The sequence below is a fragment of the Trachemys scripta genome, chromosome 3, assembly GCF_013100865.1.
Source record: "Trachemys scripta elegans isolate TJP31775 chromosome 3, CAS_Tse_1.0, whole genome shotgun sequence".
Lineage (NCBI taxonomy): Eukaryota > Metazoa > Chordata > Testudines > Emydidae > Trachemys > Trachemys scripta.
The window spans coordinates 117,700,654-117,719,552 of NC_048300.1; the positions used below are offsets into that span (position 1 = coordinate 117,700,654).

At 40.9% G+C, this 18,899-nt stretch overlaps 1 protein-coding gene across 1 annotated transcript in view; it reads left to right on the forward strand.

The window, feature by feature from the left end:
- The window catches only part of FRK (fyn related Src family tyrosine kinase), a 70,430-nt gene that overhangs the window by 35,461 nt on the left and 16,070 nt on the right, over positions 1–18,899 (forward strand). The window contains exons 2-4 of the mRNA XM_034765829.1: positions 1,577–1,698; positions 8,574–8,737; positions 9,420–9,588. Coding sequence (XP_034621720.1) covers positions 1,577–1,698; positions 8,574–8,737; positions 9,420–9,588 — 455 coding nt within the window. The remainder of the gene's footprint in view (positions 1–1,576; positions 1,699–8,573; positions 8,738–9,419; positions 9,589–18,899) is intronic.

The window sequence follows — 18,899 nt, forward strand, 5'->3', positions numbered from 1 at the left end:
ATGTCTTTAGAGATCTTCTCATAGATCTTTGCATTCCGTCTTTTGGATCGCAGCTCGGAAAGCACGGACTCATCGCCCCACACAGCGATGAGATCCAAGACTTCCCGATCAGTCCATGCTGGGGCCCTCTTTCTATTCTGAGCTTGCACTGCCATCAGTGCTGGAGAGCTCTGCATCGTTGCCAGTGCTGCTGAGCTCGCCACGATGTCCAGACAGGAAATGAGATTCAAACTGGCCAGACAGGAAAAGGAATTCAAATTCAAATTTTCCCGGGGCTTTTCCTGTGTGGCTGGTCAGAGCATCCGAGCTCGTACTGCTGTCCAGAGCGTCAACAGAGTGGTGCACTGTGGGATAGCTCCCGGAGCTATTAACGTCGATTTCCATCCACACCTAGCCTAATTCGACATGGCCATGTCGAATTTAGCGCTACTCCCCTCGTCGGGGAGGAGTACAGAAGTCGAATTAAAGAGACCTCTATGTCGAACTAAATACCTTCGCGGTGTGGACGGGTGCAGGGTTAATTCGATGTAACGGCGCTAACTTCGACATAAACGCCTAGTGTAGACCAGGCCTTAGAGAGAGGTTTTTTTTGTTTGCTAGGAGCTCAATAATCCCAGTTGAAATTGATGAGCAGTCATCTCATTTTTTCATCAGGTACATTCTTGTCAAATAACAACACAATTAGCTAAACTTCATTTTCAGCATTCCATCTGAATTGTTATTTGAATCGTTTTTGAAAATCAGAGGTGTTATGCGTGGGTGGAGTGCTATACAACTGCTTTTAAATGAGCTGATTTTCATAGCACATAGTCAGCCATTCAAGCATTTTCTGTGACATGAGGTAGGCATTGTTTTTGCTCATCTATCTCACTGCAGCAGGCCTGAAATGACTGCCAATTAGTCACTTCATAAATCAGCAAGGAACTGGAATTGTGAAGAATCTGTTCAGCATAATTTAGTTAATTAAAAATTAATTTATTTCATTCAGTACAGATAGCATTCATAAATTACAAATCAAGGTTAATCATAAAAAACATATATCCCTCTGTAATTCAAAGGAGACTTGGCATCAATTATTTTCAAAGGGCTATTTAAAGATAGTCCTTGTGAGTCTATTTTTTAGTAAGGACTCTCTATCAAGCATAAAATTCTAGCACCATTGAAATCAATAGGAGTTTTGGCATTGACTGCCATGTGCTCAGGATTTTACTTCAGATGTTTAAATACACCTCTACCCCGATATAACACTGTCCTTGGGAGCCAAAAAATCTTACCGCGTTATAGCCGAATCCACCGGAGTGCGCAGCTCCGCCCCTCCGGAGCGCTGCTTTACCGCGTTATAGCCGAATTCGTGTTATATCGGGGTAGAGATGTAGTATCTTCTAATAACGTGTGTTGTCCTGTTTGTTTGTTTCTTTCAATAATCTAATACAAGTTGTATCAAAATTCCCCTTTACTTGTTTGCAAAAATAATGTATGCTATGTTGTATGCTTAGTAGACACAGTGTAACTGTCTTTTCTGCTAATTATTGCTGACTGGTAAAAATTAATGCTAGAATTTTCTGTCTTTGTTTAGATGGTTTTTTGGACCAGTCTCACGAGCAGATGCAGAGAAACAACTGTTGTGCCCTGAAAATCAGGAAGGAGCTTTCCTAATCCGAGAAAGTGAAAGTAAAAAAAGCCAATTCTCCCTTTCAGGTATCGCAGTTTTTTACCTTGAGAAATATTGTAAGAGTTTTTCATTTGGCCTGTTTTTCTTTTCTTATTTTCTAGAGTGATAAACTGCATGCATGAGAATGAAATTAAAATCTATAATAATCTCTTGTTCCCAAGAGATACATAAAAGTTGGTAAGAGCCATAGGTCTTTACTAACTTTTACTTTTAGCGCTTTATTAATATGCTCAAAATTCAAATTAACTTTCTGTGCTTATTGCTTTTCATTGTTCCAGCTGCCTTGAAATGAGAAATGTTTTCATAATTAAAGAGCCACAAACACATTAGAGTTGTACATCAGTGCACTTACTGGTTCAGATTGGAAATGAAACACATGCTAGCACTTGGCAGATCTATACAGGATATGAAAACAGTAGAATCTCTAGAATATATCCTTAGTTTTAAGCTGCTCTTTTTGTGGGATTGGTTTGCAAAACTAGACTTCAGAAACACATGATCAATCTGCGTGAAAAGTTAGTTGTATCTATGGTGGTAGGTTTAATTTTTTTATTTAGTCAAGATCCCTCATTCTGGCTTCAGGAGATGTGATGGACTTCCTGGTAAAATTTGTACCTGAAATAGACTGATTACCTACCAATTAGGGAAAAGCATGATTTTACTTACAGGAGCCAACCTTACTTCTTTTTAACGCTAGTCCTAATAGATAATATGAAATATCCCATGATGGATTTTCTTGGACACCATTCACCAGATCTGTGATACAAATATAAGCCAAGAGAATTATAAGAGAAGACTGTCAGTGGGGGTATAATGTTGTATACCTGGAGATGTACTGGAAGTAGCTTTCAAAGTTTTTGCTCACAGAGTAGTTTAGTGACTCTTCAGTACTTGCATTGAATTAGGATGGTTCCACACACTCGATTACATTAGCCCAGTAAAGCATTTTGCTGTTACTGGAATAGAATGCAGTAGAGGTGGCAGTATTTTTGAGGCATGTATCAGCATGCTAGGAAAGTGAACAGCTTGTAATCCACATACATTCTGGCCGTGGTAAATCACCTGGAGACAGCTTAGGCTTTAAAGCACATTCAAAAAGTATCTCAGATCCCTGTCAAGGCTGACAAAGGCAACAAAATACTGCAACTCCAGCTAGTATTTCCTAGCGATATTTTCCATTTCATTGAGGTTGCTCAGACATCGAGATCAATGTAAAACAAGAAGAAACTGCACCCTTATGGATCATCCCAGACTTATGCTTTGGCATGTTTATAAAGATATATAATTACACACCTACATAATTCTATTCATGTAATATGTAACCAGTGAATTATAAGAGAGGAACCTGAACCAAAGCCTGAATCTGAGAACCCCCACACTTTGAAAAAAGCATGGGTCTGTTTCAGAAGTTTGTGGTTCTGACCCATTTCTATTGTGTGATAGTTCAGTATTGTATAACAATACTTCTTTACTGAAGACTTCTACAAAGTGGAATTTGACTATTGCAGGGGAGGAGAGCTGTCAGTTTAGACCAGGGCCGGCTCCAGCTTTTTTGCTGCCCCAAGCGGCGAAGCGGGGGGTGGGGGTGGAAGCCGCGATCGGCGGTACGTCAGCGACAGCTCAATCGCGCTGCTCCATTCTGCGGCAGCAATTCGGCGGCTGGTCCTTCGAGCCCTCTCTTTCTCTTCTGCGGCACTTCTGTGGAAGCTCAAAGAGAAAGAGAGGGACCGAGGGACCCGCCGCCGAATTGCCGCCACCGACCCGGACGTGCCGCCCCTTTCCATTGGCCGCCCCAAGCACCTGCTTCCTGCGGTGGTGCCTGGAGCTGGCTCTGGTTTAGACATAATTTTGAGTTACCTGGAACAAATGTATTTATATTGAGTGGAAACCATGTGGAACTCCCAGTGTTTTCAGCTGTTTGACTTTGGTTTGGAGTTTAATTTGTACCTGAAGCTCAAAGCAAAACCCCAGAGGATTTGACTCTGCGAAGATCAAAAATGATAAATATTTTTGCCCAAGCCCCTGTAACCTGAAATCTATGAGGTTCACACTAATATATAATGGAGCCAAAGATATAAGAAGGAGAGATTAATAGGCAAATCTACTTAGGTGGCAGGGGGGGAAGAGGAAAAAAAACCTGTCTTTCATTAAAATGAGCACATTTCAGTTCTAATGTGTCATTGTGGAAAAAACTCACATTTCGTAAATGATTTAGAAGGCAAACAAGACTGTTAGAATTCAGCTTCAATTTTTAATTTTAAAGAGAGGTTTTTGTGGGCCACAAATGGTTAAACTGAGATCGCTTCAAACTTTAGATAGGCCACAGAGATCTGGTTCTATCATCCTTACTGCTTGATGTTTGTCATATCTTTTTTTTATTTTAAAAATGCGTATGTTGCAGAAGGAATTTTATGTTGACGGGTTCTAGCATCTGGTGTAAAAGGCATTAATTTTTAAACATGCCTCTGCCATCAGAGGCATTGCCTCTTTTTAATTAAAAACCATAATTTAGATGTGTTCAGCTTAATTGAGTGTCACTGCCAATAACAGCAAGAAGCTTGTCTCTCAGTCTTGAATAATGATATTTGCAAGATTTACTGCATGAAATGAAAATGCATTTAAGCACCTGCTATACTTCTATACATACGTTTAAAACTCAGATATGCCTGTTGCTACAACCTTCTTTTTAAATTTTAGATTACAGAAGGCAAATATACCTATCCTCAGTAAATTGCATGGAGGTGTTGAATCTGAGTTTGTTGCTTGCCTACAGACTTGGGCCATGTGGGCTGCCTACCCCCTCTTCCTAGGGATGAACATAGGACTCCCCCCTGATCCCAGTGCTGGGAGTGGAAGCAGTCAAGATATATTTGGCAATTATGTGTCTTTTTTGTACTCCCAGGACAAGGCTGTATGGTTTCCTGTGGGGCTGGGGGAGAGAAGGAGAATGACATTTGGGTGGAGCAAAGAGTGGGACTGACAGGCAGCTGCAGACAGCGCAGGCTGGTGGGGAAGAGAATGGTCAGACAAAGGGAGAGGGAAGACGTTGTGCTGTAGTTTTTGAGGTCTGTCCTTTTGCATTTTGTTGTTGTTGGTCTGTATTTGTGAGGCTATCTTGGTTTAAATTAGAAAGACAAGGTGTCAGAGGTCATAGGTGCTGACTTTTATTTTTCCCTGTGGGTGTTTCACCCCCACTCCAAAGGCCCTGTCCCTACTCCTCCCCTTCCCCTGAGGCACCTCCCTTGCTCTGCCTCTTCCTGCACCCACTCCGCCCCTCCCCCAAGATCCCCGCCCCCCGCTTGCTGCTCTCTGCCGTCCCCCAAGCACCTCCTGCCAGCAGCAAAACAGCTGATTGGTGTGGCTGGTGGGTACTGAGACCCACTATTTTTTTTCTGTGGGTGCTTGAGCCCTGGAGTACCCACGGAGTCGGCGCCTATGGCTAAGGTAATATCTTTTATTACCTTAGAGACAGAGAGAGAGAGAGACAGGCTTTCAAGCTAACACGGAGCTCTTCTTCAGGTCCTTTGGGCAGGTACTGTCTTTCTCTTCCATGTCTTTACAGAGCCAAACACACTAAGGGCTTGTCTATACTTACATTTTATAGCGTTCTAACTGGCTGCTCAGTGCAGCAAGTCTGAGCACTTTAAAGCACTAGTGAAGACAGGCTCTGAGCTCTGGGAGCAGGGCTGGCACAACCCATTAGGCGACCTAGGCAGTCACCTAAGGAGCTAACATTTGGGAGGCGGAGACCGCGGCAGCCGGATCTTCGGCCGCCCCGGTCGTCGGCGCTATTTCAGGGGTGGGACCTTCCGCTGCCTCTATCAAGGGCAGCATTTCAGGGGCGGGACCTTCCGCCACTTAGGGCAGCAAAAAAGCTGGCAGCGCTCCTGTCTGGGAGCCATGCTCCCAGCACTCGGAGCTAATCCCCTCGTGGAGGCGGATTACCAGGAGCGCTGGGAGAGCTCTCTCCCAGTGTTTGTGCGCGACCACACTCGCACTTCAAAGCGGTGCTGTGGGAGCATTCCCGCGGCAGCGCTTTGAAGTGTCCAGTGTAGACATACCCTAATACTCAATTCTGGGGCCTTTAAGGTGCTACCAGAATACAAATAAATAACTCCTCACACACGCAGGTCCTCCACACGAAAACAAATTTCATCTACAGGGAATAGGAAGTCAGTTAAAGTAACAGGATGGGCAAAAGTATTGCCTTGCTTCCCAGTGCAAGAAAGCATTCTCTGGACCCCCTGAAATAGAGAAATAGAACCATAAAAGTAGGAATGATGATACTTTTCTGAAATGTTACATATAAATCTGGTCCACTGAAATTGGTATTTCACATTTGTTTCCATGCTACAATTTCATTATAGGGTTGTGGATGATGATAGTTACCACAGTGTTCTGAAAAGTGGGCATCTCCCAGATCTTAGTTTATAGTGCATTTGGAAGGTGCCAATGCACCTTCTTGCCCCTCTTTCTATGTTTTGTTTTCTCTGTTTTGTTACCAAATTACTCTATTTAAGTTCTTTCCTTCAACCTGATCCCAAATTATGCATCACCAAAATGTACTCAGTATTTTAAATAATATATTAGAAAGAAGCAACTTTTGAGGCTCATTCAGTCTAATTATTTTTATGATCTGGAAATATAACTACTTCTGACCCTTATATATAGAAAATCCCTTGTTTTAAACGGCACCTATGCGCCCTCTGGTGGCAGTTGTTGGCAATCGCATGCGACAATACGAATATGTATTCCTGCATAAGGAAGTGTGGGGGTGCGGGCGATGGGGGATAGTCTAGTCAATTAAAATTGGATTAATGATCAGAAAAACTCCACCGTATGCTAACCTTTTAATTGACAACATTTTGAATGATTCTAACATTGCAGGAACTTATATCAAACGTACACACCTGCCTGTGTGTGTATGTATATATATTATAATGAGGGTATGACGGTGTGGTATGATGCAAAGGCTTTATTAGCATGACAAAAGGGGAAATAAGAGTCTTCCCAATATTTAGATCTTCAAATTAGAGCTGAGTCCCATATACTGTACTACAAGTACACACATTAGGAGGGGAGGGGAAAGGGACTGAGATATATATTAATTTGTTTTCCCAGTTAAACAATAATAAAGAAAAAAGAGGCTCCACTTGTCAACAAGACTATATTATATCGACTTGCTGGAATTGTAGTTCCTAAAAAGTGTACAGAGCCTACAAACAGACAGATTTTCTCACCATCAACCTTCAGATTCATTCTGTGGGAAGGTATTAATGGGAAGGAAACTGTGTGAGGTCACCTAGCAGTGGCAAGGTGCCCAAAATAACTGATGGGGCTGCAGGTAGCAAGAAACCCCACCCATTTCTGCTTTCCCCCTCCTTCCTCACAGGCTGACGATATTTTCCAAGTCAAAAACAGGGACACCCCCATTGTGGTGGGGGTAGGCAATAGGGATTTTGGTGAGGGATAAAGGAGGATGACCCGCAAATGGGAATTAAAGAGGGACATCCTCCAGTGGCAGCCGGGTCAACTATACTACACTATATCTACAGTGTAGCCGACAGCTGTGATATTACTGATGGGACTTACACCCATTAGTCCTTAATGAGCAGTGCAGCTTTCTCCCTACCCGCCCCTTGAGAAGTTCATCTCAAATCATTCCTTTGGAAGTTAAGGGAGAGTTGTCTTGGTCATGGACAAATGTGCAGATCCATGTTAAGTTTCTGCTTCTGCACCAATTCTTGGTCCCTGACACTCACCCTTCTACCTCCTCAGATCATGGCCCTGGCTGACTGACATTCTTTTATAAAGAAGTTCCTAACCTGTCTCTGATGGGCAACAGAAATGTGAATACATCCCTGTTCTTCCTTGCACTATAGATTGGAACAAAACTGCAATCATGGAACTAAATACAGGCACACATTCCTCTTGCCTCCTCCTTTCATCCAGAACCACCAGAGAATCCTCTGTGGGGTCCTAGGAAAAGGGCAACAGTGCCATAGAACACACAGACCCTCCCACGACCACCACCATCATCTTCCACCCTCAGAACTCGTGGTCATAATTTACAGAGCAACTGAAGAGGAGTAGTGGAAGCCTTGCAGGAGGGTCCACAAAGAGGCAAACTATTAAAGTGCAGGCTGCCCTTTGTTCGAAGTGTGATTAGCAAAGCATTTATTAATAGAAATGCCCATGTCTATGGGCAGCCAGTCATGCATGCCAAACATCAGGAAGTAGGGGGTGTACTACATGGAGGTGCGCATCATGTTATTATACACATAGGTCAGCTGCAGCAAGTAGGAAGGCCTGTCTCTGTGCCACATCTCTGCCAAGCGCCTTAGCCCTGCTAGCAGCGTCTGGCTGGCTTGCTTGCAGAGGGCTTTGTATTTTGGGTGGTAGGCTGTCATCCTTAGCTTGTGGCTGCCATACAGAGAGCACAATTCCTTAAATGTCTGTTACTCGAAGGGCATGCCTTGGTCTGTGATCACCGTGGAAGGGTTGCCATAGGGCTGGGCAAAGTAGTGCCAGAAGGCTTTTGTGGTTGCTCTGGTCGTGATCTCCCTGAGGGGTATGATACCAGGAATATGGCATAATGATCCACCATGGTCAGGAAGTCAGATGCACTGCTCTGACTTGGCTCCACCTTCATGTGGTCCAGTGCTAAACAATTCCAAGGGCACGTGGGTCTCCATCGGCTGGAGGGGGGCCCAGTCCCCCACCTCCGGGTTAGGCACCTGGGGGACTTATGGGAGGTAGGCACTTCTGAAAATTAGGTCCTTAAGTATACATTTAGGAACCTGACTTTGGTTACTCTGTTTTTAAAATGTTGGCCATAAGCTATACTGTACTACTATATATATTTAGTAGCTGGGATCTTATATCTCAATTTATTTTTTAGTCTTTGATGGAGCAGTTGTGAAACACTACAGGATCCAACAGGAGGCTGGAGAAGGCTTTTTTCTTAGCAAAAAGAATACTTTTAAAACATTGAATGCTTTTGTTGACCACTACACCATTAACAGCGATGGCCTCTGTGTAAAGCTCAGGAAGCCCTGTATAAAGGTAAAGTTAATTTTATATTGTGCAAAATATATATTTTCAAACTAACCTGCTGGTTATCAGTCATAAGGTGCTAGGTTGCAAAATGACAACCTGATTCTTTGAGAAGTTGCATGGACTGCAGAACTGTTTCATTTTTGGAGCTGACACATTCATAATAAAATACCCTGACATTTTGAACAAATAATTGTGTGGCTGGAGGAAAAGAATGTGCCAACTTGTGATTTATGAATAGCTCTGTATATTGAGATAAAATCGCCAAGTTCATAACTCTAGATGTCTATAAGTATTACTGAGACAAAACCATCAGGTTCATGCAGGCAATATTTCATTGTCTAAAAATGCTTGCAAGGGGGGGTTGATTTTTTAAAAATTTAGGGCTCTTTGACTAGTTGTAGCATTTTCAAGACTTATACAATATCAAGTAACTGCTGCTCTTTCATTTCAAAGTTTTATTTGAAGCTCAACTAACTTTTTTGTATTAAGAGGTACCCAAGATGTGGATTTGTAGATGCTTTTTACATTCTCTTTTGTGTTTTATCTTTATCATCTGTGTGTTCTGTAAGGAAACTTCATTCCTCATAGCTGCAACTTTAACTGACATATTTTTAAACAAAGATTTATTATACACTTTGCTGAACAAATAGCAAAATATCTAATGTTTGTGTTTGGTTCTTTACACCAGAAGAAAGTTCCTGCTCCTTTCGATTTGTCATACAAAACTGCAGACCAGTGGGAGATAGACCGAAATTCTCTGAAACTGTTGAAAAAATTAGGTTCTGGTCAATTTGGTGAGGTGTGGGAAGGTCTCTGGACTAATACCACGCCAGTGGCAATCAAAACATTAAAACCAGGTATGTCACACATCACTTTGAATTGCTAATATTGTCAGGCAATGGCAAGAGCCCACTTTCATGTTTTGTAAATACTCTTTATAAGAAAATCAGGGTATCTAATCATCTTCAAAGACCTGCATCTTCTGGATAATAGGTAAAATTGAGTTTGTTATTTTGAGGTCCTTAAAGATTCCATGGTACTTTGTACTAAGGTTTTATATCCTGCTTGTCCTTTGTTCTTCAATTTCACACACACAACACAAGCTCCCCACCCCATCATATAATGTTGCTGGCACAGAATGGCTTACATGTTTCACCCTAAAGGTAGCTGCATTTCATCAGTAGGTGAAGTGATCATTTTATCTATAATCTGTAGGTTGTAAAAATCCTTCTGGTGGATAGGTGCTATATTGCGAAGTTTTATTGTTATAGAATCTGTATTTGTATAAATCTCTCTGTTGTTATTCAGAGCAGTAATACAGAGTAAAACACTTTAAATAGTGATTAGAAATGTGATAACACTTTGCATATTTATGACATACTCTACTAATTGCTGATGTTTATCTACTGTATATCCTTGTGTGAATAATGTGACATCTGTTTGATTTTTTCTTTACTTTTAAAATTAATTTTAAGTATTCTTTGCATTGTAAAACAACATCTACCAGCAGATGGCACAAATCACATAGATAACAAAACCAAGCATAGGTGATATAAACATTTTTTTAAAAAATAGGGATATCATAATATGTTTTCTTTCATTCAAAAAGCATTTGTGAGGTTCTAATGACTCTGATTCAGGAAAGTCCCATTGAGGACTTAAGTTTTTAGCCTGTGTGGAATCTCTGTCCTCTTTATTTTTCATTTTTTTGTTTTGTTTTTTGGAATGGCCACATACAATTTCTTGCCTATCCTTCAAGTACACATAATCAGTAGGCTCCTGATGATACACCCTGACCTCTCTGATTATTTTACGAGTATGAGCCGTTATCAGGACCTTTTGCATTGTGATCCCAGGATCTATAGAAGGCAACTTATAAAACAAAATTGAAAAAAAAGTTTAGAGTCCCAAATATAAATTAGTCACCTGAAGGAGCTTCACTGGGGTTTGAGGAGAGAATGATGTCATGTTACCTTCTCTCCCCTCTAACAGATTTTGGGCCATTTTAATAGATATTCCACTTCTCTCACTATCCTGCATTTAACAGCAGAATGCATAATGTGGCCCTTATATTTGATTTTTCTACTATTTTTAACTCAATATTTCATCTCTTTTTTCTCTTTGGCAATGCTGGAAGCCATCCATTTCACACAGACAAAAATTAAGGTACAGCGAGAGTAAGACTAATCTCTCTCTCTCTTTTCTTTAAAGTGACCAATGATCTTGAATGCCCTAATGGAATGCCCAAGCTCCAAGGTGTTCAGCATCCCTGCCCCACAATGGGAATGTCAGTGCTCAGCACCTTTGGAAATCAGGCGGACGGTATTTTAAGTTGAACACCCAAAATCAATGGCCATTTTGGGCATCCAAAATGTGCGCCTTTTAAAAAAACATTTTGGCCTTCCTCTCTCTCTGCTTCAGTCTCTTCCTCTGTAAAATGGGAATACTATTTTCCAACCTGGAATCAGAACTGATAGAGCGACATAGAAACACATTGTCCCCCTAGTCCTAACTGAACTCTCCCTACTAATTTTTTAAAAAGCTATCAGGAATGATAAGTCATTCAGTTATTTGGTTGACTGATACCAATTCCATTTGGTACTACTTAAATTGTACAACAAGGAAGGTGAGAGCCCAGATAATCAGCCCTTATTCCTTCATAAAAGAGATTGATTTTCACATGTGTTCAGCCACACTACTCCTTTCCACTGAGATCACTCCCTTGACTATTGCTCGGTTTGTCAACCCTAGCTACATCCCCATAGGTGTCACTGGAAAGCTTGAGAAACACAGCACAGTACTACCGCATTATCACAAGGGAAGAAAATAAGGTATTTCTGCTTCAGTTTTTATTTTTATGGTTGGTTCCTGGGCTGTGGAGATTGGTTAAACACTTGCAGCTTCACGTTGCTGATTCATCAATCCCAGAAGCCATTTATTGCTACATAGATAATAAGGCAATAAAAGATGATCACATAAATAAACTAGTAGATTTGTTAGATAAAATTGAAAATTTTACACTGTAGTTAGCAAAGAACCATAGTTTATGTGACGACTCTGGCAATAACAGAAGCATAGCAGTGTGGAGTGCTGGAAGACTTTACCTCTGATATTTACAATTAGATTGGACAAAGTCGTAGATAATATACTATAGATATTGTTCTACTCTGGCTCAGGAAATGGATGAGATGGTTTAATTCATCTTCTCCATCTCTATTTTCTGTGGTGTGATCCAGCTCTTGTTTAAGTCAATGGAAGGAGTCCCACTGGCTTCACAGGGGGTGGGTTTGGGCCGTGTGATTCTATTCTTGATATACCTTATAAAGTATCACAATATTCTACAGTAAAGACAAAGTATTGTGATAACAAGATTCTGTGTTCAGAACACTACAGCATATTTTTCTAAGGGATTAACTTTTTTTGTAAAATATCCTACCCCCACTGTGAAACCTCCACATTTTAATCTCCTAGCACATTGGGTTTCCAAAGCTTACTTTCATTATTTCAGCAATCTCTGTCAGACATATTGATTTAAATAATTTTAAATACCCTAATCAGAGTAATAAAAGCTTAGTTTGGTATTAATAAAAATGCAACAGAAGCCAGATGTTGTAATTTACTTCATCTTAATATAAAGGCAATCGGGAAATGGCCTCTGTAGTTCATGAGTTTTGACATTAAGGTTGTTATATTCTGGGGCACGTACTGATTCTTCACACTTAGAATACAGAGATATAATGGTCTTCATAGAAACATAGCATAAAAAGCCAGAATTGGCCATTATATCATCTGGTATTTCCTCTTATATATCATAGGCCATTAAACTTCACCTAGTTAGCCCTGTACTGAGCCCAATGACTTATCTTTGACTAAAGCATAACTTTCAGAAAGGCATCCAGTCATGATCTGAAGGCATCAAATGATGGTGAACCCACCACTTGCCTTGGTAGTTTATTCCAATGGTTATTCACCTTCACTGTTAAAAATATGTGCCTAATTTCTAATTTGAATGTGTCGGCCTTCTATTTCTAGCCATTGGTAAACTTTTCTCCATTCCACTTTCAGACCCAATACCTACTCCAGGTAAAGGTACTTATATACTTATCAAGTCACCTCTCAATTTTTTTTTTTTTTGATCAACTAAACAGATTGCGTTCTTTAAGTGTCTCACTGTAAGGCATTTTCTCCATCTTTCAAATCACTCTTGGGACTCTTTTCTATGCCTACTCCAATTTTTCAATAATTCTTTTAAAAAATCCTTTAAAAATGCTTCCATTGCTGGAAGATCTCCCAGCCCCAGGAAAATCTAATTCCCAGAATGCTGTAGGAAGTGGTATTGGCGAACCTTTCCCTAAGCCAATTTCCCAATATGGTGTTAACAAGTATTGAGATACTGGAAGTCCTGTTTTTTTTGTTTGTGTGTTTGGGGTTTTTTTTTGGGGGGGAGGGAGTATAAAGCTTATATCCTGTACAAAATCAGTGGGTTTAGTTAGATTATCACAACCTAAATTCTCCCTGCAATTTCAGTTGGATGCCTTATTCTTCTTCACTTCCTATCAAACTGTTGTCTGCTATTGTACATTATTAAAATATTGCTGCATTCCATACCGATGGGCTAGGTTTCAGTGATGAAGGAAGTGGTTTCAGAATATTTAATGTGTACAATAATGCAGGATGAAAGGTGATATGTAAATGTAAGATATTATTATCTTTGTGTTATAATGATTATTATTCCTGGTACTTGTAAACTACCAGTTGATGACTATAAGTGAGCACCAAACTGAGCTTATGCCAAGCTTCATTATGCATCATTTCTTACAAGTCAGAAATATGATACAAAGGGAGTAACAGTTAATTATTGTGCAACTCCTTAGTTCGGAGTTAAAATGAAATAGGCCTGGGATTAAACAGACAGGTGTATATGCTAAAAATAGACAAACCTTAAAATGATTGTTAATGTCTATATAACATTTAAAAGTGAGAAAAAAAGGCAATGGTAAAAATAGAGAATGTAGTGGCCATTAAGCATGGTATGCACAAACAATAAAAAGAATTAGGAGTGGAGTCAAATATACACATTTTAAATCATCCTTTCATAAATTGTCTTTTTACATAGTAAACTACACCTCTACCTCGATATAACGCGACCCGATATAACACGAATTGTGATATAACGCGATAAAGCAGTGCTCCGGGGGGGCGAGGCTGCGCACTCCGGTGGATCAAAGCAAGTTCGATATAACGCGGTTTCACCTATAACGCAGTAAGATTTTTTGGCTCCTGAGGACAGTGTTATATCGAGTAGAGGTGTATTCAGAAAGATCTATATTTTTATATGTCTATAAAGCACTTACACACTTTATATAAAACATAAATAAGAACTTGATGTTTGCATAGGCAAGCGGTGCACATATACAAATCTGATGCCATAGAAAATTTGGGGTAAGAGTTCCAAATACACCCATTGACTTACAGTTAGACAGGCTCCTAAGTCACTTTTGAAAATGTTACCCTAGGCCCCCTAGTATGAATGAAACTGGGTTGGGTATAGGAGTGCAGTAACATGTCACAGATCTAGTCACGCTCCTCTTGCTGGATACTCAGACTATGATGAAGGAATCCAAACACTGAATCCCATGTGCTGTAGCTTGCTGGAGCTATGCAGAGTTTAGATGTGTGTCTGGCTTTGGGCCTCTGGGAACTCAATCCAGTACTGACCCTGTGTCTGAAACCTATCTTGGCAGTGGGACCCTATGTGCCATTTTCCTCAAGCCTCCCAGTGACTCCTGCATATTCCACAGAATGGCACGAAAGGTGCGAGCCTTCTGGATTCCAAAAAGCAACAGAGGGTCCTGTAGCATCTTTAAGACTAACAGAAATATTGGGAGCATAAGCTTTCGTGGGTAAGAACCTCACTTCTTCAGATGCAAGAACCTCACTTCTTCAGATGCAAGAAGTGAGGTTCTTACCCATGAAAGCTTATGATCCCAATACTTCTGTTAGTCTTAAAGGTGCCACAGGGACCCTCTGTTGCTTTTTACAGATTCAGACTAACACGGCTACCCCTCTGATTCTGGATTGCAGTTTACCTTCAGGGGTACACAACAGTGAAAGCAGACACAAACTATGCACAGGATTCTAAAACACAATTGCTCTTTACTTAACAGCACGAGCTATACACAGATCTAGATAAAATAATAAACACACCTGTGTATACTTTCTCTGCCTCAGTTTCCTCACCACTCTGTAGTTTTTGGGGCTTGGGCAGAATCCTCTGGGGTATCTGGGATCCTTCCCTTGCAGCTCAGTTTCTCCTCAGAATCATGGAGCCTTCTCTAGCACAGCTAGATTTTCTGACCTTGTCTGGTACTGCTGTTACACCAGAGCTCCCTTCTACGAAAGCATGCCAGTTCTCTTCCTCTGTCCTGCCTCTGAAAAACCTTTTCCCTTATTCCTCCTTGCTTTGCCTCCTCTGTCCCTTTGTCTTGTTTCAGAATTTTTCACTCTTTTCACTCTCCCCATCATGCAGACAAATTGGAGCAACTAGTTTCAGCTCCTTAGCATACCCATTGTTTGGTCAGAGTAGTTAAGGTTTCAAAATCACCCATTGTCCCTGGTTTGGTAGGCACATGCTGTACCCTATGTCAGCAAGTGGTCAATTCCACTTCCACATAGAGGAACTCCTGGATACAATAATTTCATAATTATTACTTTGTAACACCAACCAGAATTCATAAATTGTACAGACGAATTCTCCAAATTGTCACACGTCTATTGTTTAGTAATGAAGGGGGAAAAAAGCTATCAAAAGAATAAAAAATAAAGAAGTAACAGTGTCTCCAGAGGGAAGGGGGGAGGAGTTAAAGGTGATAATAGAAACTGCGGTGTTGAACTATTAGGAGGATCAGAAGATGAATCCATATGGACTCTGAATCAGTTTTTCCTGACCATTTGGAAACTGATTTCTGATCCTGCCAATGGTGGATTATGGAGCCCTTCAAAATGTCAAGATGATTTGTCTATAGTCTTTACATTAACACAGGGTTTCTATTATCCTCACTGAAGGAGTCAGAAGATTCCTATTTAAACTGGAGGCTTTTGATTAAAGCAGGGGTAGGCAACCTATGGCACGTGTGCCAAAGGCAGCACGTGAGCTGATTTTTAGTGGCACCCACACTGCCCGGGTCCTGGCCACCGGTCTGGGGGGCTCTGCATTTTAATTTAATTTTAAATGAATCATCTTAAACATTTTAAAAACCTTATTTACTTTACATACAACAATAGTTAATTATATATTACAAGCTTATAGAAAGAGACCTTTTAAAAACATTAAAATGTATTACTGGCACGTGAAACCTTAAATTAGAGTGAATTAATGAAGACTCGGCACACCACTTCTGAAAGGTTGCCGACCCCTGGATTAAAGTAATACAGAGGCTTATGAAACCTCTTTAATATTTTTTATTAATTCATCACTATTTTAAATTCTTTTATTTGGTGCCAGCCTCATTTGTGAAGTTAGCACAAGCTGTCATGTTATTTTTCACAACTGTTTATACACTGCTTTGACACCAACTCTGCTGTGTTGGCCAGCCACTCCCTGCTATTGTCCAGACCATTTTTATTTTCTTTCCGATGAGATGGCAAATCTATTTCCTGGCCAAAATTAGCCTTGTTCACTGAAAATAGTACTGCCCAAGAGTAAAACCTGAGGAGAACATTTGTCAACGTTTTTCACTTCAATCCTGGTTTTTAATGCAATCTCTCTTATCTCAGAAGGCAATGTATATTGGACAGACAGGAAGACGAAGAAGGTGTATTGGGGCATGACTGAAAACACAGTCACTTAAGACCTCAAATGAAAGTTTTAGCCACACATTCTTGTAACTATTTACATTGTACAGAGAAAGACAAAGTGTCCACTGGGGGCATGCAGGTGCACAGGCATAAACCATCTTGCGTTGAAAAGTTACACTAGGGACTACAAGATGCAGGCCAAGAACAGCAATGTTCAGGCTTCTGGCAATGAGGATTTTGTCAGCCCATGAATGACACTACAGCTGGGAAATAAGGGTTCCCTTGTCACATTATTGTTTCCAGGCCACAATGATTATGCCGACTTGCCTTTAGGCCAGTCGGCTGAGAACTACAGAATTTTGTTGAAACAAGCAGTAATCACAACAACTCTCAAAGAAACATAGTAGAAGCAGTTTCTTTCTTCAGAGATTTCCTTATTTGCTCCCTTATATGTTTCTTTATCTTTGACTCTGCCTAACAGAGTCTGTGACTTTTTAGGCACTTACAGGGAAAGAGTTGCAACAGATACTCAGCAGGCTTTCTTGCAGAGATGCAGCAGAACAAAGTAGTGCCTTCTTGGACAGTAAATGCAGTAAGTCGTTAAGTTATCATTCACTCCACAGTCTGGTCTTATTGATTCCAACTGTCCATCAGGTATCTGAGACACAATATACTCCAGTGGTTAGGGCACTAGCCAAGAGATGTTGTTGCTATTCCTGGCTCTGCCAATGAACTGCTGTGTGATCTTGGGCAAGTCACTTTACCTCTCTTTGTCTGTTTCCCCTCCCAACCTTTGTCTTTTTAGATTGTAAAGTCTTTGGGAATGGGATTGTCTCTTACTATCTGTCTATACCTTACTGAGCTCAATGGGCCCTCTAGGCACTACTGTAACAATAATAATAATCTCTCTCAGACTAGCTACCTCCATCTTCCCTGAAACCATTCCTATGACATTACTACCTCAAGGACAATTGTCTGCTTCTGAAATTCCTTTTATCCATTTCCTCGGCACACTCTCTTGTTTTATCTTCTTCAGTTCATCCCAACTACTTGACATACAGCATGTCAATAACATTTAGTCTCTGTGATATTCCTCAAAGAAATCCATTGCAATTTATTTACCAGAGGATCCTTCTAACCAAAACTGAGTGCAACAATCATTTCTATTTATTTTTATTAGGCAAATTTTACTTTGTTTCTGAGACTTTGTAAATAGCATGGAGGTCACTCTGGTGGTCGGCAGGTGAGCCCCTGTCTCAGCTTCCCCACACCCTGGGCATAAATAAGTCAAAGAAGGCTTTTCAATATTAAAGAGCACCCTCTTTAGAGGTTTCAGAGTAGCAGCCGTGTTAGTCTGTATCCGCAAAAAGAAGAACAGGAGTACTTGTGGCACCTTAGAGACTAACAAATTTATTAGAGCATAAGCTTTCGTGGACTACAGCCCACTGGTGGCTGTAGTCCACGAAAGCTTATGCTCTAATAAATTTGTTAGTCTCTAAGGTGCCACAAAGTACTCCTGTTCCTCTTTAGGCGGATACAGACTAACACGGCTGCTACTCTGAAACCTCTAAAGAGGGTGCTCTTTAATATTGAAAAGCCTTCTTTGACTTATTTATGCCCAGGGTGTGGGGAAGCTGAGACAGGGGCTCACCTGCCGACCACCAGAGTGACCTCCATGCTATTTACAAAGTCTCAGAAACAAAGTAAAATTTGCCCAATAAAAATAAATAGAAATGATTGTTGCACTCAGTTTTGGTTAGAAGGATCCTCTGGTAAATAAATTGCAATGGATTTCTTTGAGGAATATCACANCTAAGGTGCCACAAAGTACTCCTGTTCCTCTTTAGAGGGTTTCATTTATTTAACAGGAAACGACAACATGAAACAAAATGAAAGCTTCAATCAGATACTCCACTGGAACTCTGCCCCTGCAATAATCATTTTTATGTTTTAGTCCCTCTAGCCCTGAAGCACTCCCAGGCTGGATTCCCTGCCAGGAGTTTGGGTCTCTGCTGGGTGTTCAGCCAGATGCCAGTGTCTCTATCCCCTTGCCCCCCAATGTGTTGTTCTTTGCTGAAACAGTCCCTAGTGACTCCCCAGGAGGTTCCATGCCTAGTTCATTCCCTTGGGATGCTTTGGTCCCTTGCCTGGGAACACTTTCTCTCTGGGCCTCTTCCTTCTTCCATGAGCCTCTGTTCTCTAGGAAGACACCACTGGGTGTAGCTTCTTGTCCAGCTCCCTGAGGAACGTCTCTCCTCAGGAAGAACAGGAGTACTTGTGGCACCTTAGAGACTAACAAATTTATTAGAGCATAAGCTTTCGTGATGCATCCGAAGAAGTGGGCTGTAGTCCACGAAAGCTTATGCTCTAA